Source organism: Ailuropoda melanoleuca, chromosome 17 (genome assembly GCF_002007445.2).
Source record: "Ailuropoda melanoleuca isolate Jingjing chromosome 17, ASM200744v2, whole genome shotgun sequence".
NCBI lineage: Eukaryota > Metazoa > Chordata > Mammalia > Carnivora > Ursidae > Ailuropoda > Ailuropoda melanoleuca.
Window position 1 is genome coordinate 27,172,103 of NC_048234.1, and position 24,708 is coordinate 27,196,810.

Here is a 24,708-nt window from a genome sequence, read left to right on the forward strand (position 1 = left end):
CTTGTATATTTGCTCACATAAAAAAAAACAGTTATAATGTCTGTGTGTGAGGTATGAATGAAGACCCGATGAACCATCAGTTTTCTTCGACGCCTCCCAGATACCCTTTCCAGCCCATTCCCTTCCCTTCCCCCTCTGAGGGAGCCATTATCCTAAATTTTATGTTTACCATGTCCTCACTTGTCATTATGCTTTCATTTGAATATTTGTATTTTTAAACAGTATACTGTTTGCTTTGTAGTTAGATTTTTTTTTTGTTTTTAAATCACAGCGAAGTTCTTTTAAAAAGCTACAAGAATGCTACGAGTAACTCTCATATAGCCTTCGCCCAGGTTCCCTACTGTTAACATTTTATCACGTTTGCTTCATGGTTCTTCCCTACTCTGTCTAGATACATGTATGTATGCATATGCAAACATAGACACGCACACACACACGCACTTTTTTTTCTGAGCTAATTGAGAGTAAGTTACAGACATCCTGTTCTAGTCTAAATACTTCAGTGTGTATTTCCAAACAAAACAAAACGAAACAAACCAAGGATGCTGTCTTACAGAATCATGTACAATCATCTAGATCAGGAAATCAATGTAGATCTAAATCTGTCACATTGTCCGCAGATCCATTTGAACCCTGACCACTGACCCACCAGTGTCCCTGATAGCTTTTTCCTCCTTCTGGGTCAGGATGCCCACTAGATTCACAGGTCGTATGTACTTATCATGATTTTTTAGTTGCCTTTCACCTGGAAGAGGTCTTCAAGTCTTTCCTGTCCTGGGTAAGTTCCAAGAATACAGGAAAGTTTGTTTGTTTCTTTTGTTTTGTTCTAGGATGTCTTCCAGTTTGGGTTCAGTTAGTGTTTCCTCAGATTAGACTCAGATTATGCATTTTTTGGCAGGAATACCGCAGAACCAATGCTGTATTCTTCTTGGTGCATCATAGCAGGAGACGCATGATGTTGAATTATCCCATTATTCTTGATGTTAACTTTGTTCACTTGGTTAAGGTAGTAATTACTGGATTTTTCCACCAAAAAGTTACTATTTTTCTATGTAAAATAAATTTTGTGGGGAGATATTTTGAATTTATATAAATATCCTGTTCTTCAACAAAATTTTCACCCACTAGTTTTAACATTCGTTGATGATTTTTGCATGAATCATTTATTACAATGATAGTTGCCAAATGGTAATTTTCTAATTCTGTCATTCTTTCTACATGTGTTAGTTAGTGTTCTACTATAAGGAAAAACTCTCCCCATTCATTCATTCATTCATTTGTGTGAATTCGGGAATACATATTTTATTCACTGAGATTTAATTCATAATAACAATAATAAATTATAAATACATAAGTATAAATAATAATAATATTATTTGATGCTCAAATTGGCCCATATTTTGCTAACTGGAGCTTCTTCAAGATGGCGCCTGTGTGCTTTTTACCACTCTTCAGCTACTTTCTTAGTGCTTACTTTTTGGTACAAAATTACATTACCAATTTATCTTGTGCTTTTCTCCAGCCCTGGAGTCAATCCGGTTCTTTGTAGTGGAGAATGGTATATAGAAGCCAAGATCGGAGCATTACAGGTGCTAATTGTTACAGGGAATCATTGTGTCTATGTCCTCCTAGCAGATAGATTTAGGAAGGATTTATGTATGCATGTATGTATGTATGTATGTATGTATGTATTCATTCATTCATTGTTGATCTATCTAAATTGAAAACCATGAGTTTTTACCAGTACCTCCAGTTCAAATCCGGTCCCACCATATGCTAGCCCTCCCTTTCCATATTTGTAACTCACCTCTGAGAAAACTGTCATTAACCACAGTATATTTACCTACTTGCTGGATACCTTGTGTGTAATCAGTCTCTTGACCCTGGTGGCTCACTCCTCAGCCATCCCTGCCCACTTAACCTGCCTCCTTGACTCTATAGTTCTTCACCCCCAGTCCCTGTGGCCCTGTTAGCCTTCTCAGCCTTGATGACCCCTTTAGCCTCGACTGCTTTTGTGTTCCTGGCCCCACCAGGCCCACCAGCCTGGGATGTACTAAGGGAAGGGGAAGGAAAGGATAGGCACCAAGAAATATTTTATAAAGAAAAGAGAAATTATAGGGGAGGGCTCTTTTTAAAAATTTTGTATGAAAGACAATTTAAAAAAATGTAGACTATAGTGTTTACTAGCCCTCAGCCTGGACAACGACTATAGTTCAAATTTTAGATACCTACCAGCTGTGTAATCTTGGGTAGAATGCTTAACATATCTGTGACTGTTTTCTCATCTGTAAAATGAAGTTAGTAGTAGTACCTACCTACCTCATAGGAGTCTTGTGAGGTTAAAATGAGTTAACACATGTAAAGTGTGTAGGACAATGTCTTGTGCAGTAAGCACATTTAATAATATTTTTATTATTATTATCAGATATCCCATCATTTTAGAACATGTTGTATTTTTCTAATAAAAAGTTACTAAACACCTGTGAATCATAACGATATCATTAGATCAGAAGAATTACTAAAGTTACATTTTTATCTATCAAAAATCATATGTTTTTGATAGCAAAATAAGGTTTTGTAAGACAGCCAGAATCTATTCTTTTCCAAGAGTATTTTATCAAACTCTAAAATTAAAGGAATAATTGTTAAAAGTTATTGCCCATTGAAAAACCAATCATAAATTAGGATCAAGCTTTTTGGACATGTTAGTATAAGCCACCGGGGTGGTTTTCAAATTACACAATTTTAGCTTACATGAGTCCTCTTAGGAGTCTGTAGCAGAGCTTGGCAAATTTATTTGTTGGGTGGCCCAGCTATTTCGCAGTGGCCTGAAGAGCCGTTTACTCTGTTCATAGCAACAAACATCTTGCCCAAATTTGCCATCTGGTGTTTGAAGCCTCTATCTTGCAGAGAGTTTTTCCATTAGCTGACTGTCATTCCTCCTCTGCTTTTGGCTGAGTATTGCTGACATTCTCCGTGTTGCTCATCCTAAGTAGTCACAGCTGCAAGTGAGAGAGCACTTGGAGTGGTTTCCTTAACAGAAGGGACTCAGTTTCCTCATCTGGAAAACAAGGGGGTCAGATGAGAAGGTTCCGGTCCGCTGGCACCATCTCTGATTTTATGATTTTATGAAACTTGGTTTTTAATGATTTTTGTATGTGCCAGACAACCCACCTAAACTGTGGCTTGTGGAGAAAGGTGGTGGGTTTTAACAGGTACTCATTAAATGGCAAAAGATTGAAAGATATGAATGAATGGCCCCATAAGCCCAGGGAAACTCAGGATCGAAGAGCCATTGCCCCACATCAGTGATATTTTGTAATTTTGCAAAATAATTTCCAAAAGAATTTTAGAGATTTCTTAAAAAATAAATTTCAAAGCTGTACCATGATCTACAAAGCCTCTGGCGACCATCTCTATTCTTCTAGTCCTTGTATCATATCCCCACTGGTATCCCTGGTGTTTCAAAACTTGCCAAGCATTAATTTAAATTAAATTTAAATATACATGTCAGAGCCTTTGTACTGATTTTTCCCTCTGCCTGGAATGTTCCTTCCAGAATATGCAAGTGTTTTATTCCCTGCCGTTATGCAAGTCTGTGCTCAAATATCATTTCTCAGAGAGACCCATCACACACCACATTTTATCTCATCCATTTACCTTGCTTTATTTTTCATCACAGCACTCACTAATAATAAGCAATATATCTCATATTCACCTATTGATTTATTGTTCCCACTTCCTGAAATACTGTTTTTCATTCAGGGAACATGTAGGCAGTAATTGTTGAGTGAATACATGAGTAAGAGCAAGAAAACAATCTATTAAGTACTCGATTTGTGGATTCAAGTTCTCTCCAACCCAGTGTTACAATGGCATTTAAAGAAGATTCCTGTCTATAATACATCTTGCAGGGTTTTTTTTGCCTCTGTGCTTCTGTTCCTATCATTACTTATCCCTCCCATCCTTTTCCCTCCAACCCCAAATACTTTTGTCAGAGTTCTGCCTTTGAAACCTTCACTGAACACACCCACTGTCTCTCCATCTGAACCCCGGGGCTCACTGTGCTCTGTCATTATCCCTTCCTTTGTCTCGTTTGTCGTCTGTCTCTGTGTATCTTAATTGCCCAACCATAGGCTCCATGAGTAGAGATTATATTTATGTATTCTATTTTTTTTTACTTTACATTTTCATATACAATTAAAATGGAATTAACTTTGATGTTTTTGCTACTAGAAAACATTTATTAACAATTTTGAATCCCAAAGAGTGTACTTTAAGGAAATGATCACTACTATCAATGTTTAGTCATGCCAACACACACACACCACATTCTTATAAAAAAAATGTGATTAGAAGAGAAGGGAGATGGGGAGGAAGAGACTAGTAAAGAAAAGAAAAATATTTTTTTAAAAATGTGATTATACCATACATGTTATTTAGTAACCCTGAANAGAGACTAGTAAAGAAAAGAAAAATATTTTTTTAAAAATGTGATTATACCATACATGTTATTTAGTAACCTGCATTTTTAAAAACACCCTAATATTGTATCAGGGGTAATGTTCCATCTGGTAGATATAAGGCTTCATTATCACTTTTAAAAAAAGATTTATTTATTTATTTGAGAGAGAGAGGAGAGAATCTTTCAAACAGACTCCCTGCTGAGCTCGGAGCCCAATGNATCCCACAACGCCGGGATCACACCCTGAGCCGAAGGCAGACGCTTAACCGCTGTGCCACCCAGGCGCCCCAGTAACCTGAATTTTTAAAAACACCCTAATATTGTATCAGGGGTAATGTTCCATTTGGTAGATATAAGGCTTCATTATCACTTTTAAAAAAAGATTTATTTATTTATTTGAGAGAGAGAGAAGGAGAGAATCTTTCAAACAGACTCCCTGCTGAGCTCAGAGCCCAATTNTGAGCTCGGAGCCCAATGCAGGGCTCAATCCCATGACCCATGAGATCATGACCTGAGCTGAAACCAAGAGGCGGACGCCCAACCAAATGAGCCACCCAGATGCCCCTTCACTGTCACTTTTAATTGCTGCAGTGTTTAGTTGTATTTAACCAATCTCTTATTGACTGACTTTGAAATTGTTTGCAATTTTTCACTATTGTACATGTGTGATGTATGCTTTTGAGGGTAAGTGTGGTGAGAAATTTGAAGAGAGAATAGATTTCAAATCTTCATGATGGAGAGCTGGAAGGTGAGTTGACTAGAGAAATGCTCTTCACATTTTTTTTTAAACTAATGTGCCCCTTAAAGGAATTTTGAAAAACTTTATGTGCTTTTGCACTTTTAAAAGTTGGTATGTATAGTTTTTATTGAATTTAAATACACTTAAAGCCCATAATTTTTGGCAAATTGTAAATATATACCTGTTAAAATTGAGCTCTGACGTTGCTTTTTAAAATGTATCTGATAGAATTAAAATATCGTGATTTAGTATCTACCTTAATAGATTTTTAAAAAAATCATGAACTAGCTTCTTTAATGATCTGAAGTGCTATATAGTCCCTTTTCCTTCTTGAACTACTAAATTCTACTTTCCTTACAGAGTCTATGCTAATGCAATATAGTTTTATATTTGAAAGTCTTTTATTAATCAACCATTGCAATAAAATTTGTGTGCATAAATGTATTTAAAATTTCCTGTGACCATAAGGTAACTTATTAAATGTAAAATAAAAAGCTGTTTTTTCTCCAACTAGATAATGTACGTATGGATGAGTGTTACTTGTTGGTAGAATGAAATAAGAGCAGCATCAATTTTTTTTCTTATTTCTCATTTTTGGAGACGTAAGTGCTGAGCAACATTTGCATGTAAATCAAGAGGGTATGACTGGGAGGAGCTTTGTTAGAACAATATCTCGCAATTCTTTGAATTCCTTCTGAGTTATTTGATACTGGTAGTCTATCACTGATAAAACATTTTTAATGATCTGTTGGTGGCTCTACGATTATGTTTTCTGTAAGTTTTACTGCAAGTAAAGACCTCAGTGCTAGAGAGATGTCTTAGGGTGCCAGGCACAGGCATTGGTAGGAGCACATTTGACCTTGATTATGCATATTCCATCTACCATGTTGTGTGCTTTGCTCCAACCCTACCTGGCTCCACAGGTGTAGCCCAGAGAAGGGGAGAGTTGGATTCAGTTAAGGCTGAACTTCTTTTTTTTTTTTTTAAGATTTTATTTATTTATTCGACAGAGATAGAGACGGCTAGAGAGAGAGGGAACACAAGCAGGGGGAGCGGGAGAGGAAGAAGCAGGCTCACAGTGGAGGAGCCTGATGTGGGGCTCGATCCCATAATGGGGATCACGCCCTGAGCCGAAGGCAGACGCTTAACCGCTGTGCCACCCAGGCACCCCAAGGCTGAACTTCTACCAGATATATGTTGACTAAGACGTAAGAAAGATGAAATAATAGGTGGTAGAATCTAAGCTGGACAAGGACAGTGTGGAAGAAGGCCCCTGATGGACTGGGGAACAGTAGAGAGGAGAAGAAGGTAAAGGGAGGGTAGGAGATTGGTTGGAGTAGTTGAAATGGCAAACTGGAAAGAGAGGTCACTGTGATCTGATGTGTGGTTTAGGAGTTTCAGAGCTGGAGCACTTGTGGGTCATGAACATGTCCAAGGTGAGACTGTAATATGAAGTTTGTGAACTTCATTTGTTCATTTGTTTATGAACAAATCACTAAAAATGAGTTAATGGAAATAGGTGGTCATGGTGTCAAAAGTCCAAGATGATTTTTAAAGGAGTGAAGGCAGAGCTTGGAATGGAGAGAAAGAATGTGAGGCAGGCATCCACAAATGTAGACAATGAGAGAAAGGTGCTCTTGAAAGCTGGAAGGGGTGGTTCTTAAAGGAATTTAGTTTACAAGGAGCTGCAGGAGAAATGGTTTGGGAAGGATTGTGGTGGGCACAGTAGAAGCCAACTCATTGCCCGACTCTGATGTGTGAACACCTGCCATTTGAGAAACACGGGGAAAACCATGTCCTCAGGGGAGAGCTCCAATTATCAGAAGGGAGAAACTTGTATTTGCGACAGGCATCATAGTTCTATTAGCGAGGTTCTGAACCACAAGCTTACTTAATGGGTTAGTAAAACTTCTTCATGGGGCACCTGGGTGGCTCAGTCAGTTAAGCGAATGACTCTTGATTTCGGCTCAGGTCATGATCTCAGGGTCATGAGATCGAGCCCTGCATTGGGCTCCATGCTCAGCACGAGTGTGCTTGAGATCCTTTCCCTCTCCCTTTGCCCCTCCACACCTGCTCCTACTCTCTAAAAAAACCCCCAAAAAAACAACAAAGAAACCACAACAAAAAAACTTCCTCAGTTTCTTGTAGAGTTACTAGTTCCTTCAGTTTCCATCTCACCAGAATAAGTTTTGATCATTTATATTTTCCTCAAAAATGATTTATTTCAAATATATATTCACATGTGTGAATATCATGCTTTACAAATATTTTTATGTAGGTATACATGTATGTATTTATGTGTTTAATGGTAAATCAGCTCTGAATTATAGAGATAAATTGTTTTTGTTTTTTTAAATTAATTATGGATCTGCTTTGATACTTATGGATTCAAATCTGTTTTAAGGATCATCAAAGTACATTTTCTCATTTGTAGAAATTACATTTTCATTTTCCTTTCTGAGATTAAAAGATCCCATTTTTTTAAAAAAGTGTATCATCAATGAATAGAGAAATCAACATTTATTTTACTTTATTTTCAGTTCCACAAACTATTTTTTTGCAGTATAGTGTCTTGCTTCTAATTAATTAGATACATTTTATTTAGCAGTCTTATTTCAGTATTTCATGTTCTATAAAACATTTGTTCTCCCAATATTACATTTATAAATGAAATGCAAGATATTTCCTGCATATATATTCCATTGTCCCTTGTTTTTTCTTGCTTTGCAATCCATTTTTATAAAGAAGGCAATAACACTATATTTAAAAAAGATTCAGCAATAGATACAATGTGTCTAGCATTTAATATATTCTAGGGATGTGCTCGCTCCTTCACCACAGTTATCCTAGTTAGTCTTTACAATAGCCCTGTGAAGTATGCACTGATTTTATCTCCAGGGTGCAGATGGGGAAACCAGACCGAGAGAGAATAAGAGCCCATCCAAGGTTTCCCAGCTGTTGTGCATGGGCTCCTCAGCCTGCATGAGAGATCGCTCTGATAGTGTCTCATCTGCACTACTAGAAAAATATAGCAGACCTCTCTATGGCAGACGTCCAGCCCTGGAGCATCAACATAATTCATGCTAAGATTCAATTGTTGGGCAGTTATTATGTGCAACTATGTTCAGTGTTAATAACTTGCCCCATGTATTCAGTGTTAATAACTTGCCCCAGACTACCTCCGTACTCTGGATGTGAGTTTCCTTTAACAGCCTAACAAAAATCTTTTATTCATCTGCGGTGACATACACTTTCTATAAATGATTGTTTCCTTTATTCATTTTGGGGTGTGAGGAGACCTAGATATCAATTAGCCATTTTTAATACCCTGTATCTTTAAATTCGAATTTTTGAAGTCTTATTTGTATCTGTAGCAAGGCAGAAAAAGCAATTGCATGCAGTTTGCTTCCTCGCCCAAGCAAAGGCAAAACCCCTGTCTTTTTGTCTCTGAACTCTATCCCATTTGGTTATCGAACACCTTTTAAAAAGATTTAGCTATTTAACAATGACAAATGCCTATGGCTCATTAATTTGTGATTCTTCTCTTTCTTTCTTTTAAAGATAGTGTTTTTAGAAGAAGCATCCCAACAGGAAAAGCTGGCCAAGGAATGGTGCTTCAAGCCGTGTGAAATAAGAGAACTAAGCAACCAGTAAGTCACAGCCAACTTCTTCCCTTTTGCTGTTAACTAGTACCCTTCACCAGTCTCAGATGATTAGAAACCTGCCTTGAGAGACAGAGAGGCTTTGCTTTTTCCCTTGCGGGGTGAGGTGAGAAGGAGAAAGGAATTTGAGAACAGGAGGCTGAAGGATGGAAACTTTGAAACAGGAGGCTGCCATCATCCGTTTATTTCTTCAGCAGTTCTCTGTTGAGCTTACTGTGTGTAACAACCAGGGTCTGAAGGAGAAAATGATCTGTAAAGTCTGTGCCCTCACAGGGTTTATAGCCCATGGGGATCTCAGAGTGTAAGCAGGTACACAGATATACGGAAGCACGCCACTGATAGGTCGTGATACCTTCCGTGAAGGAAAGAGAGAGGGAGGGAGAGAAACTGCCAGGAGGTGGGAGGCTGGAGGTTTGGGGAGCAGTACCCGGCAGCATAGTTAGGGAAAACCTATCCCCCAAAGTACGTTTGAGCTGTGGTTTTTTGTTGTGGGGTTTTTATTTTATTTTATTTTATTTATTTATTTATTTATTTATTTATGTATGTATGTGTGTGTGTGTGGGCAGGAGGAGAGAATGAGCAGGGAGGAGGGGCAGAGGGAGAGAGAGAAAGAAGCAGAATCCCCGCTGAGCTGCGAGCCAGATATGGGGCTCGATCTCAGGACCCAGAGATCATGACCTGAGCCGGAAGGCAGATAGTTAACTGACTGAGCCACCCAGGTGCCCCATATTTTGCAGGTTTTAATATTTGTTCAAAACCTGTTTGCTACGATTGACTCACTCTCTTCATAGCCTGATTGATTTGTTTTATAGAGATGGGAATACTTTTTTTTTCCCCTTTTAAGATTTATTTATTTATTTTGGAGGGGAGGGGCAGTGGGAGAGGGAGAGAGGAGCTCAAGCAGACTCCTTGCTGCGTGCAAGCCCAATGCGGGGCCCGATCTCACAAACCCTAGATCAGACCTGAGCCGAAACCAAGAGTCCACCGTTAACCAACTGCTCCGCCCAGGTGCCCCAAGTTGGGAATACTTTTTTGAACTCAAAGATTTTATCTTGTTTCAGGGCAAGTATGTTTCCAAAGTAAATGGAAGTTCCAAAGTCAATAAAAATCACTTTCATTCTAAAAGTGTTTTTATAACTTGGGAAGTGACTTTAGAGTAATGTAGTGAGAACAGGGAACTAGGAATTGGAACACATGGCCCGAATCCTCGCTACTGCTTGACTGTGGCTCCCTCCTACACACCTGCCGCAGCTCTGTGCACTGGGTTACCCGTAAGGCTTTGAGGCAGAGGGGCTGCCACAGTCCAGACAGACGGGGTGACTGCTCATAAGGAAGTTGTTTTGTTTTGTTTTAAAGATTTTGTTTATTCGTCAGAGAGAGAGAGACAGCACAAGCAGGGGAAGCAGCAGGCAGAGGGAGAAGCAGGCTCCCCGCTGAGCAGGGAGCCTGATATGGGACTCCATCCCAGGACCCTGGGATCATGACCTGAGCCGAAGGCAGATGCTTCACTGACTGAGCCACCCAGGCGTCCCTCATAATGAAGTTTTGGTGCACTTATATTTGTGTTCACGTTTCCTACCTGCTGCCTCTCTCTGGACTTGGAAACCCTTGGGCAGTGGGCCTAGAGGTGAATCCAGTGGGCACAGAGATAATTCTAGCCACTTCTGTGTTATTGTCTGCTTCCTCTTGCTAGATTTTCATGAGAATATATGTTGAGGAATAACTGACATTTAGTCTCCTGCTGGCGTGCCTTCAGGATAAGGGGTCAGAAGCTGTGGGAGTGGATGAACGAGAGGTCGGGAGGCAGTGGGCAGTGAGCGGATGGTGGAGCGGTTGGAGGATGGGGGGTGGGGTGAACACTCCCATGGGTCTTCACGTCCTTCTGTCCCTCTTTATGAGGCTGCTTCTGGGGGTACGTCTATCAGACAAATGCAGATTCTGGGGCACCGGTAAGCATCACACACAGAGCAGTGGTAAGGTAAGAAAAAATACAAACCTTGGTGGAAGACTGAAGTCTTTGTAGAAAAACCTTACAACAAACACACGAGATTCGTGCAGCTGAATTTCTTTAAATCACAATTAAGAGACCACAGAAGGTGGGGTCTCTGACAGTGTGTTTAACAGACCTACTATACCTGCAGGTCTTCCTCAGCACGATGTGGATTTTCTTTTCTTTCTTTTAAGATTTTATTTATTTATCTGAGAGAGAGAGAGCGCACAAGCAGGGGGAGTGGCAGGCAGAGGGAGAGCGAGAAGCAGGCTCCCCGCTGAGCACAGAGCCCAATGCGGGGCTTAATCCTGGGACACTGAGATCACAACCTGAGCTGAAGGCAGACACTTAACTAACTGAGCCACCCAGGTGCCCCACAATGTGGATTTTCCTAAATGAAAATGACGACCGGAGCACTCTAAGCAGAGCTTTGATAGAAGTGGATCAGGTTGTGGCCACGGACCCTGGAGAGATTGGCAGGGCCAGGATTAGGCTGAGGCACGTGAGGCATTCAATGGGGCAAGGAATTTAAGGGTGGTGGCAAAGGCAAAAAACTCAGGAACCAAGATAAGTAATAGTTTGATGCAGTATTTTTAAAAATCACAGTTGATGCAAAAAATCCATGATGAACAAAATACCAAAATTTTAAATAAAGACAGGATGTTATTGATTGCTTTACACACCTGCATTGTTGGGCAAGGAAACGGTCACTTTCAAAGAGCCTGGGGTTCCCAAGCCCACAGACACCAGCACAGCTCCTGTGGGGCAGGTAAATGAGGGTTGACAATGGCGTGCAAACAGCTCGGGCAACTCAGACCCTTCTAGACAGTCATGTGTTTTGATGGTAGAGCTTTTGTTAACATTATCTACTTGGTTAAAGGATGAGTGGGTATTTTGATAAATCTATATAGGGGCAAACATTGTTCTTTGTCCTCGGATTTTGATACAGACTGGACTGCACCGCAGGTTTGGAATATGAAATCGATGGTCTTTATATGGGGGGATGTGGAGCTTTTCTACAGGAATGAAGATAGTGAGTAAACGAACTTGAAAGGAGTTCTTTCATCTCTACATCCTTAAGAACACGCTCCTCTCCCTCTGCCTTTCTAGTCTTTCACTACCAAATATTTTTAAAGGGCGTTCTCCCTCTGCCCATGCTTTCTCTAAACACCGATCTTTCGTATTCATGGATTTCTTTTTGGCATGTAGGATAGTATCTAAACCATTCTAGAGACTTGGTAAGTATTCTATAATGAAGGACTGAATCCATGTGAAATCGGATGTCTCCCCAACCACTGCACAGAAATGAGAGCTCTCAGTCCTTCCTGAGACCACTTGCCCTTGACTCTTGCAGTTGGGGACACTGGTCTCTGTCCTGTGCTCCTTCCCTTCATTGCTGTCCTTGATATCTCTCTTTCCTGGGTCTCCCTCTGTCCTGACAACTCTGCCCACAAGGGGTATGGCCTTGTCTTCTTCATTCTTACTCCTATAAGGGGACAGTGCTGCTCAAGATTCGGTTTTGTTCTTTTTCCACAGAAATCTCTGGCACCCCCAAATCCTAGGCTTACCTCCACAGAGCAGACTCTGAAATCTGAATCCCATTCGTACCTCTTCTGACGCCTCTTATCCCATGTTTCTGATGCTTTTTTGGACCCTTGGAGATTACACTGACTCTGGGCTTAATAACATCGCACTTCCCTCAACGTGGAATTTCCTCCAGCATTCTCTGCCCATCATGTCGTATAGTCAGTTTCACATGCTCAAAAACTCTCTTTTGGACTCTTTCCTCTCCTTTGCTGCCCAGAGCTAATAAAATATCAAGCTTTTTCTTTCGTATTCATCTTTTCCTTTCTGTTCCTATCACCATAATCTTTATTCAGGAATGTCATGCTTGGGACATGCATGGAAGGAGTCTCCCGGCATATGATGCCACGGCCAGATTCATGTCTTAAACCTGAGGTTCAGAGTGTCACAGTTCTGCAAAAGAGAAGAAAAAACAAAGTAGCAAGGATCCTTGCCATCCCTTCCCTCCTGGCTATGGAATAACCAATACCAGTTAGTTCACTAATTGATTGTCAAGACCCATTTTAAAGACGCTTATTTTTTGGCTGTTGTTTCTGAAACATTTTTTATTCCGTAAAACGCGCAGATCGTTTTTAGTACATTGATAAATTTTGACAAACATATATAACTATGTAACCAACATATACCAATCAAGATATAACACATTCCTATCAGCCTAGAAAGTTCCTTTGTGCCCCTTCCAGTCACTCTCCAGGCCCTCGTCCACTGTTCAGTTTTTTCTATCACATAGATTACTTCTCCCTGTTTTTAAATGTCATTTGAATGGAATAAATCAATAATTCTTGTGTCTGGATTCATTCATCATAATGTTTCTGAGATGCATCCATTTTGTTGTTTATATCAGTAGTTCTTTCTTTTTTATGGCCAAATAATATTCCACTGTGTTGATATACCACAGTTTTTTTTATCTGTTTTCCTGTGGTATTTGGATTGTTTCCAGCTCGAGGCTAGGATACATAAAGCTGCTCTAAATATTTTTGTACGATGCTTTTTTGTAAGCGTGTAAGCGTATGTTTTATTTCAGTTGGATAAACCACTAGGAGTGAAATTGCTCACTAAGATCCTTTATATTTTCACCAGATCTACTTCTCTCTTTCTCTCCACCTCCCTCTCTCCCTACTCCCCCCTCCCCCCCATGAAGATATCCTCACTCACCCCTAATCTGCTCAACTGGATTATAATCCCTTTGAAGACAAGAAAATGTCTTATTTCTGTTTGGACCTCCCATAGGCTTAGGAGAGTTTTAAAAACTTATCAGATACTTGGGAAATATTATTTAATTGAACAATTCAACAACATGAAGAAATCACACTGCCGTTTCATTTCGTGGTGGTGGAGACTGAGGTGTCCTGAGAGGAATCCATAGATCATCCCCCTGTCGCACCCCTCCCCCCACATTGTAGGCTCACTCAATGCTGCCTTCTGGCCACACGAGCTTGTCACTGCTCCGCCTGCCAAAGTGAAGGAAGAGTTCTGTCCTCCGAAGGGGAGTGACCAAGAGAACTGAGCCTGCAGTCACACTGCCTGGGTTTGAGTCTAGGCTCCAAGGCTGACTAGTCGAATGATTTTTTGTTTTTGTTTTTTAAAGCTGCTTATATTTCCTGAGCTTCAGTTTTCTCTTCTGTAGATGAGGATAACAGTACGGCTTCGTAAGTTTGTTGTGAGCATGACGTCATCATAACTACTATTTTTTTGAGGGCTTTTTGTTATCTAGGCACTGTTTTTACACATGATAACAATCCTCACAACAGCCCTACGGTGCTACGACTGTCTCCATTTCACGTAAGGGGACACTGAGTCACAGCGAAGTTAACACGTCGATGATCCCACCGCTCGTTTGTGGTGGGGTCTGAATTCCAAATCGGGCAGCCTGAGTCAAGAATGTATATACTTAACCCCGTAGCAAACTGCCTCCCACAAGTCAGACGATGCCTGTGGATGCTGTGCCCAGAACATGTGCCTCTTCAGTAAATGGTGTCTGCTGTCACCGCCATCAGCATTAGCACCGCCATCCCCGGTTCCCATTTCTTTACAGATCAAGCATTTTATAGATACCCCGGGCTTTGTTTGTCTTTCACTGAGGTGTATTTTCACCTCAGTTGGTAGCATAAGGGATTCTTTGTTAGGTCAACTTTTGAGCTCAAGTTCTTTATATTAAAGTATAATTAATATTTTCTCAGGGGGGTGGTGGTGGTACATACGATCTCCTAACAAACATCTGTTTGGATGTGTGTAGACACTTAATAGACACCAGTGAACTGGATTCATTCTCTAGGAAAGCTTTAAGTGTCTGTTAGTTTGGGGGCTGCCTCGGATCTGTGGGTAGTGCCTCTGAAAGCTCTTAAAAACATCTTTCCAGGACTTTCTGTTACAAGAGTCAGTGGAAATACGAAAAGTAGTTGGTGGACTGATCAGTGGCACCTGGAGAAGGTGGTCCGTATACTGGAGCTGTGATACTGCCCGCCCGTTGACAGTCTCATCTCCTAACATAGCCTGTCCCTAAAGCCTCAGTTTACGCTTGCTGCTTCATTTCAGAACTCAGCCCCTATGCCACAGGGGAAAGGACCAGATTTCTTGTAGTCAGCCAAGGTCAAGGTGACCCTGAGTCTAGCATTGCTGGCCACTGTTTCATCGTCAGTCATCCTTAGTGACCTGGGAGTGATTCCTCAGCATGGCTGTAGGAGCTTTAACGACCTTCTTTCTCATCTTTTCTCTCTGTCCTCAACCTCCGATTATGAGAACAAAGTCATCAGATGTCTTGTTCCGTGACTGCTTTCCTTCTACTCAGTGCAGTGCTTCTGCCTGCTTTGATCATCTCTGGTTAATCTCATACCAGCCATCCCGCCATTCCCACGTAGGAGCCGTATCTCTCCCAGCAGAGTTTCACTTCTATTTCTTGATCGCTTGATAACAGGAGAATTTACAATCATCTGATTGCATGAGCTCCAAACCTGCGTGGGGTGAACAATGAAATCACCGTGGAGAGAAAATGTGATTTAAAGGTATGGAAAGCGATTGAAGGTGTTATTAAATTCTTTTCCCCTTGTATTAATTTCCAGTGAGTTCTTCATGCCTGGGCTGGTCGATACACACATCCACGCCCCTCAGTATTCTTTTGCTGGGAGTAATGTGGACCTGCCGCTTTTGGACTGGCTGACCATGTACACATTTCCTACAGAACTCAAATTCCAGAACATCGACTTTGCTGAAGAAGTTTATACCAGAGTTGTCGTAAGTATCTTGTGTGGGAGTAGTGGTATGCTATGACCAAATCACCTGTAGACACATCCATTTCTTGGGCCATATTTTAATTATAAAGCACTGGCTAAGGTGGACTGTGAAGACATTTTCCGTTTTTTTCACAGCCCAAGGAGTGTGTGGACCATCCACGTCATCTACACAAGCTAACCCCCAGCAGAGAGAGAGAACTTGAATCCAAACCCTCAAAGCCCCTGTCTGATGGGCTTTCTTGACTCTCGGTCTGTTACTTCTTGTGTTTGGAGTTACTAAATTTGAGTTTCATGCACGTGTGTGTTCCCTTACTCCTGCCAATCCACAGTGCTGTTCTGGGGACCATATGGAATAACTGTGTAACCTTTGGAAAGTTCCGTGACTCATTTTCCCCATCTGTAAGATAAAGTAGAGATCATGATAGGAATTACTTCATAGGATTGTTATGATAAGTTAATATTTGTGAGGTTCTTAGAATAGTGCCTGACACATGGTAAGCGTTGTATATGTTTGCTTTAAAAAACATGCAAGGAAATTTAAAATTAAAAGTTAAAATTACAGTTAGAAGGATATCACGTTATTTTAGTAGCTTCCCAATTAGGGAAAGTGGGGTGGCTCCCTACAGCAGGGTACGTGGGAACGTGATGAGCATTAACACCACTAGAGGGAGCTATGGAGCTAGTTCGAGCCATTGACAGTGTGGATATATTGAAGGCTCTGAAGATGTCCTTACTTCCCCTGTCTCAAGGAAATCAGTCCCCTTCTTTCTATTCCAGCCCTATGCCAAATCCACTCAGCAACCAGAAACAGCTTCCACAGTTGAGAATACCTTTAGCAAATACCTTCTTATCTGATCACTACCTCTTGTCATGCAGCACACTTAGTCTAAACATTTCGGCATTGTTGTTAGACCCGTGGATGGTTTTTCTTCTGAAGGGATGGCTCTGTGATGGTGACAGTATTATAAGCCTTGTGCAGTTACCTTGCCATTCTGCCATTTCCCCTGGTCTTGCATCGTTCAAGCCTTGAGGAGTAAAAGCTAGTGCTATCCTTTATATACTTGACTTCCTTAATTATAAATTCAGTGTAACTGTGGATCTTACCTATTCAGCATGCATCCACATGACACCAGAAAAACTTAGAAGGACTAACACGGTGCATGAAGTTGCTGGGCCATTGTGTTAATAAATTGTGTTAACCACACCAAATCTTTTTATTCTCAAAATTTATTTATACCTCTCATTGTTCTAAAAAGGGTTTGAGATATCTTAAAATAACATAGTATGCAATGGAAGCAAATGAGTCACAAAAGTGTGGCAAAGGAAAAAAAAGGGGAAAGAAAAATAAAACTGAGAGGTAAATGTATACCATGGGGGTCCATGCACTAGTTAGAATTCGTGACAAATTCAGCTTTAAGTTTCTAGCTGCTGACCCAGAGAGGGAAATCAATGATGTAATTTACGTTGTGTATATGATAAAGAATAAAACATTTGTTAAGGTAAAGCATTTCTGTTCCTTATACTGATTTTCTCAAAAATGAGTTTCAATAATAGTTCATATAGATACATCCTATGTTGTCAAAATATATATTATTAAGGTGCTATAGTATTTTAAAACACCCCAAATATATCACTGTTTTATGTTTAGACATTTAGAGTATCTAGAACCATATATCCTTCAGGCAGTACTCCATAAATACTATTTCTTGTATCAGAGAGTTAAGGATTTGATGTCAGTGGGTACAAAATAGATTTTATCCTTGACACATATTTGCATTGCATATGTCCTGTGTGTCTGATTATGAGCGGGCAGGCCTGCACACCTCAACAGTTAGATGAGCTAATGATATGGTTGAAATCTGTACAAGCTGAGATTTGTTAACTGTCACTAGGCTGAAGACTGCTCACGGCAGTGCAGACAGATGCTAAAACAGTACGTATGGAGGGGCGCCTAGTAGCTCAGTCATTAAACGTCTGCCTTTGCCTCAGGTCATGATCCCAGGGTCCTGGGATCAAGCCCCGCATCAGGCTCCCTGCTCTGCTGGGAGCCTGCTTCTGCCTCTCCCACTCTCCCTGCTTGTGTTCCCTCTCTTGCTGGCTGTCTCTCTCTCTGTCAAATAAATAAAATAAAATCTTGNCGCATCAGGCTCCCTGCTCTGCTGGGAGCCTGCTTCTGCCTCTCCCACTCTCCCTGCTTGTGTTCCCTCTCTCGCTGGCTGTCTCTCTCTCTGTCAAATAAATAAAATAAAATCTGAAAAACAAAAACAAACAAACCAGTACATATGGAGAGATCCAAGTCATTTTTGTTTGTTTTATTTTCTCCCTCAGAAAACAGTCCTAAATCAGCAAATGGTCAAATCAAGACCCCAGAGTTTTGCACTAGAGATGACAGTGATCATTTAATCTGCAAATTATTTAAAGTATATATTAGCAAACATCTCCTGAGATTACTTAGAAAAAAAAAATAATCCCAGTAAAGCAAGCCTGGATTATCCACCTTTAAATATGGCAAACTGGGTGAGAGATTACAGTTTCAAATTGGCCTGGAATGAACTAAAAAGACAAGAGGGTTCAGGAATCTATATATTATATAGCTTGCAGTCAAGGGATTGGAGAGTGAGATCCCTGGTAAATGTGCCAAGATAAATTAGTTGCAAATATTCTGGGTAATTGAATGAATATGCTTAGTCGATGGGGTTGCCAAAGATTAAACTGGTGAATCCAACTAATTCCAAAGACATATCAAATCATTAAAGTACAAGGCGAATCGAAAGGGAACAGGCCAGTCTTTCCTCCCTATTTCAGCCCAGTGGAAATGCAAATCATTTAACCTGTTAAAAAGCCATTGCTACTATCTTGAAGTTTGCAGTCATCCTATGTTTGGCATCTATTTTGAGCTCAAAAAGCTTGGTCTCCAAACCCTTCTTGTCAAGAATTGAGGGCTGAGGAAAGATTGAGAAACACAACCCGCAGTCTGATGTTGTTTTGATAGATTCTTATAAATGGGAAAAATAAAAACTCGTCACTAATGGAAGAGCTCTCTTGAAAGCTTCTGAGAAACCAGGGTGGCATTGGGTCCAGGATGCCCGAATATAGAACAAATGAGGAGGGGAAGCAGCTGTATTTTAGATGGCCTTTTCAGTACAGTTTTAAAGCCAAACTCATTTTTTTCAGTTACATAAGTGGCACACATGTAGCTGTTTTGTTAAATGGGCTGAACTCAGTGGGAACCAGTAAGAGTAGCTTGGGGATTCTGTCCTTTCTCCTCTCCCTCCTTCTTTTTCCTTTTTTTCCCTCTGTGGTTTCTCCCTGTTCCTTAACTATAATTTGGGCAGATTCTTGAAGTTTCTAGTTCGTTCCAGTCCAACTTGAAAGTGCAATTTCTCATTTAGTGAAAGCACCCCCCCCCAATCAGAGGAAGGACTTAGTGTCCGTGTCTGTGTGGCACTTCCATTGTCCTTCTTGCTAAAGAGCCGGCACTTCCCATTTTGAGTTCATCTTCAAGCCAAGATTTTTAGAAAGGTGTGTAAAATTTTAAGAATTTAGAAAATGTTAAATTACACTTCTGTTTTAATTTTGAGTTTCACTTTACCCTGCTTAGTGTTTGCAGCCCAACTCCGGGGCTCCATCTCATGACCCTGAGATCATGACCTGAGCTGAAATCAAGAGTCGGACGCTTACCCAACTGAGCCACCCAAGCTCCCCCATAGATTTTTTTTTTTTAATCAAGCTTCCTTCTGGCCCAATAGATTGCCTCTTTCCTCTGAGATTTTTTTTTCCAGATTCTTTTTTTCCTCCTTCTCCTCTTTTTTATACTAACTTTCCTCCAATGTCTGTTGAACCTTGAACATACATTTCATATTTAAATGTGTTGCTCTCAGATGCTGATTGGAAGTCTGGATGGGGGTAGCACTTGTTGACTAGTGAACTTCGTTGTAGGATAAACAGTGAAAGCAGTGAACAGCCCTTTCAACTGTGGGCCCCAAATGCCCTTGTGAGAATATCTTCCTTCTAGAACCGGTCATCTTCTCTAGGAAAGAGTTCCTCAGTCCTGCCAAGTGTGGTGGGAGTTGCATATGTGGCATTTTGGGGAAAATGACCAGGGACCCAGAGGGTCAACCAGAGTATCCACTTAAAACTCTTTCCAGTCTCTGCTGTACCTTGCCATATTTGGTGTCTAGTCTCCAAATACTCCTGCAAGTTCCTGCAAGAGCAAATCTCTCCTGTAAGAATCAGGTTGGGGTGGATGGATGATTTCAACAAGAAGGGTCCTGCCAGGGTTTAATCATCTGTATACAGACTGTCAGCCAATTCTCTATTAGCAGCTCTATGGTTCTTTCTCTCCTTTCAGAGTCACCTCCAGGTTCTCATCTAGGCTTTTATCGTCTTCTAAGAGGACGTAGAAATGCTTCCTTTGCTCGTGTCTCTTTCTTCTGGGTTAATACATTGTGTACTGCTTTACTGTTAGTTTAGAGGAAACGTGCTAAAGGAAGGGAGATAAACACAAGGGACTAATAGGCTGGGTTGAACTAGAAGTCTGGCTGAATAATTTTGCCCTCTTGTAGATGGAAAAATCTCACTTATCTCTTGATGCAATGAAGTTTGGATATCCTTAAATAATCCTAAAAACCAAGGAATTAATTAGTGTTTTGTGAAGTCTGCAACACGGAACGGTGTGAAATCGAGGAAATGAGAAGTACCAGCTTCTTCTCCAGCTCACACTTTTGGAATATAAATACTTTTGCCATTTACCTTAACCGTATCTCATAGCAAGATGGCACACCTTTAAAGAAAAAACATTTTAAAATTAAAAGCTAGAATTCTATTTTCATCTTTATTTGCCATGTGACTTCTCTGGGCACACGCGATTCATGGTTTTTGTGATTTATTTTTAGAGGAGAACACTAAAGAATGGAACAACCACGGCTTGTTACTTTGGAACAATTCACACTGAGTCATCTCTGCTCCTTGCAGAAATTACAGGTGAGGAAATGAAAGCATGATTTATGGGCACATCAAGCCAAGACAGTCAGACCATGCCCAGCAATGACTTATACATGTGGGCAGTCCTGCCTTGTAATTGCTAGAATTTGAGTGCTTCATTTCTTGCAAGTAACAAACACCTATGTTTGTATATGGCCCTTGAATGTTTTTTCTTATTGTGTAAGTAATTTGATTATTTGTTTGTGGTTTTGGTTCCAGAATGATGTGTGCAGGTCTGAATTTTGTGTATTAACTTAGGACGTTTGGGAACAGGATTACTAATTCTCACTGTGGCAACAGTTGATTATATTATAATCCGCAGACATGTCTTGGCTGTTGGCTGGACTTATAGACCTAGGCACTGTGCTAGGTGCTGAGAACACAGTGAAATAGAATATAGTCTCTGCCCTTGAGAAACCAGACAGGATTAACTGATTAATAACCACACATCTTGATTAATAACTGTATTAACAGCAGCTGTGCTCATGCCTGGCTTTGCACAAAGCACTCTCCACGGATTATCTCAGCCCAGTTACAAACAGCCTTTGGAAGTAGGCATTCAGGCCCTTGTGTTACAGATGGATAAACTGATGCTCAGAGGCCATAACATGCCCAAACCACACAGCTAGTAAGCAGATCTGAGACTGGCTTTGGATTAGTAATCCAGAATTTGTCCCTCGCACAGCGCTCAGAACGTAGCAGATGCTCAGTAAACAGCGTCGGCTGATGCGCTGATGCTTCTGATGGCTGGCCAAGGTGCTTTCTGCCAGAGGCTGGAAGGGTAGCACTGAAAATATATATTGCTATTTTTGGAGAAGACAGAGAAGACTCAGATTTGGATCATCTGGAAAGAATTCATAGAGGGGGCCTTTAAACAGGGCCATACAGGAACCTCACATGGTGGGGAGGAAAATGTCTTCCCAATAGGGAAATGACATGGACAGAGGTATGGGGACAGAGACATCCGTAGTGGATACAGGAAGCAAGGAACAGAAAAGCTGAACTGGAGGACAGGGTCCATTGCACGATGGGGTGGGAGAGGAGGTTGGGCAGATGGATGGTTCAGACTGTGGAGAGGTTCGGATATGCATCAGATACTCAAAGATTTTGAGCCAAATGAGGTATGTGATGAAGGTGGGGTTTCATGGAGGAGTAATGTAATGGCCAGGTATTAAACTGAACTACAGGGGAAAGAGAGAGGCAAAAAGACTTTTGCAAGACTCTTATGACAGAGGCAGAGACATTGTACAAACGATATCACCCCAGGTAGCTTCAGCGTTCTAGCTGAAATAAAATTTCTTTAGGACCTCTAATGAGGACCAGGTTCCTTAGTGCTAAGAGCTGCTCGTAGGACGAAGTCAAATTCCCCACTGATGATAATACTGGCATTGCTACGGTTAAGAAAAGTGGCAGTATCTTTTCTAAGCCCTACGTGCCAGGCACTTTCTATACATTATTGTGTATATTCCTCATAGCCCTACACATAACAGAGGACACTGGGCACATACAGGTTCAGACCTTAATCACGTATTATCACCGTCTTGGTTAGTAATCCAAGGAATAAGGAGTCAGTGGAAGCCCTTGAACTGCTGACAGAATTTGGTGTGGTTTTGCTGTCGTTATTGTTCTTAAATGCTGGGATGATCTGCTACATTCTCACTTGTGTTTTCCTAATGATTTTAATTGAACTGTGTTTTCTAAAGGCTCGGGAGGGGTATACTGTTTGGGAGAAAAACACATGACTTCAGATTCTGTTTGTGTGTGCCTCACAGATAAATTTGGGCAGCGGGCATTTGTGGGCAAAGTCTGCATGGATATGAATGCCACTGTTCCAGAATACAAGGAAACCACTGAGGAATCGGTCAAAGAAACAGAGAGGTACGTGCGTCTTGATGGGTCTTGCGGGCGGCCCCTCTGAGGTGCTGATGGAGTTAGAGATGGAGAGAGGCAAGCTCTGCGAACCAGGCACATAGGTCGCTGCGTGGGTTTGCCCTGCTCGAAGCACGCGGTCTGGTCCTAAAGAAAGTGGTGCATGTCAATACCATTTTGAAGCCTCTGGGAACTTGTTATAGAGTCCTAGACTGACTCCCTTTGTGAAATGAAGGATTCTTTTTAAAAGTTAATGATTTACCACTTCTCTGTCCTTTATCATCGATGGAGTCTTCTCCTGTACATTGAACTTGCTTTAAATGTATGTAGTCTGCACATCAGATTACCTTTGGCGGCGGGGTTGTCCTCTTGCCTGAGATCATGAGCTTTGGTTACGTTCTTTTGAGATTACATTGGGATAATCTACGGATCCCCGAAGTACTTTACCTACATTTCTTTAATGGCTTTTCCATAGTCCCTTGAGGATTTGATTTGATGAGGAATTGCGTTGTATGACGTTCAACATCCAGAAGAACACTCTTTAAATGTAAATCTTCCGCAGGACTTAACCTATCTTGATGCGAGTTTTAGAAGCCCAAACTTTTCTACAATTCCAAACCTCCTTCACCTTAAATGTGTCCTCTGAAAAGAGTGACTCAGGAACCACCACCTGCTCACAGAAAGAGCGAAGCACGCACCTTGCTTTTATCATTGGCCACATGCTGAACTGTTCTATGGATGTGTGTTTGTGGTCATAGTAAACCTTAATCCGCATTTTATTCTGAAACGAAGGACTACCAGAAGGCAGAAAGCTAGCTAGTAAATTTTTTCAGTTGGTGCACAAATAGCTGTTTCATAGGCCCTATGGATACCACCATCCCTGACTGCCACCCCCATCCTGTCTGGTCCCATTCCTCCCCACCCCCCTCCATTTCACAGCCACCTCTGGACTTTTCCATCAGCCTTACTCCAACATCTGTGCCCAGAGGGACTCAGCCTTTGAAAATAAGTGATGATACTGAGTGAGAAAATAGCTTTCGCTCTATAAAGGAAAATGAGGAGGAGAGAGCCCTGTGGCTTCTAAATGCGTCCAGGTGCCTAGGATTCCATGACTCTAATATCCACGGAGCATAACATCCTGCAACATTCCCCCAAATAGAGCTTAAGCCAGTGGAATGGCTTGAGTGCTGTGGGAATATTCATGAACAGCTCAGCTGATGTTAGAAGATAAAATTGCATTTCCCTGTGATTTTGGATTCTATCTCTCTGGCTGCCAATGAGAAAGCAGAGTAATTACTACTTGTTAATCTTTAATTAGTGGTGGTGAAACATGCATGGCATTAGAAATGTTTGCATGGAAATTAAGACATGTAAGGATCATGTTTTCGCCCTTTTTAAAAATCTATTTAAAAATGCCAACATTTTCTATCTTCCCATTTGTTGCTTTATTTCAGGTTTGTGTCAAGAATGCTCCAAAAGAACGTAAGTAAGCTTGTTCCCCGCTTGATTTTGGATTGCTTTTGTGTCATTCGTAAGATTTGTTATTAAGTTGTTTGGTAAAGATTAGTGTGTGTACGTTTGGCTTATTCCATGCACGCAGAAGTATTTTCCCAGAGCCTTCAATTGTGTTTACAGTGGGCCTATCAACACCGCTCTGTGAGGTTGGGCTTTTTTGTCTTCTCAGTGGTTCTCCCTTCCTCTTCCCTGGAACCTTCTAATCACACAGGACTGGTCCCTGGGGAGGTGGGAGAGGGCTTCGTGGACGTGAACAGATTGGGAGTAACCGAAAGTTGGCTACACCAACATTGGCTCTGGCTTCTTATACTCCCTGATCTGGTCTGGAGCACAGGTGGTGTCCACCATGATGCCCCGGCCATTGGCTGCCTTGGTCCCTAACGTGTGGTATGTTACATGGCCTGCAGGCATTCAGCTGGGCACTCGTCTTTGCAGCACTCTGGTGTTGGTAAGCCTACAGAGGCAGTGCTGTTTCCTCCCCCCTCCAGCAGGCTGGTTCTTAGCTCCATTGTGTAATCTTGTAGATTGGCAAGCCAGACGTTCCCTTACCACCTTTTGAGGTCTAACTGGAAACCATGAGAACCCTATTACTTTCAGTCTAATCTTGGGAGAACTAGGTGGAACTTTGTGGGTCCTTATGCTCACCACCCCTCTTTTGAGCCCTTGTCTCC

The 24,708-nt window shown here is 41.2% G+C and overlaps 1 protein-coding gene across 2 annotated transcripts in view; it reads left to right on the forward strand.

Annotated features, from left to right (window-relative positions):
* The window catches only part of GDA (guanine deaminase), an 84,848-nt gene that overhangs the window by 37,906 nt on the left and 22,234 nt on the right, over window positions 1-24,708 (forward strand). For both annotated transcript variants that reach the window (XM_034647092.1, XM_002914743.4), the window contains exons 2-6: window positions 8,766-8,854; window positions 15,500-15,671; window positions 20,566-20,653; window positions 22,426-22,531; window positions 23,977-24,004. In XM_034647092.1, the coding sequence (XP_034502983.1) occupies window positions 8,766-8,854; window positions 15,500-15,671; window positions 20,566-20,653; window positions 22,426-22,531; window positions 23,977-24,004 (483 nt within the window). The remainder of the gene's footprint in view (window positions 1-8,765; window positions 8,855-15,499; window positions 15,672-20,565; window positions 20,654-22,425; window positions 22,532-23,976; window positions 24,005-24,708) is intronic.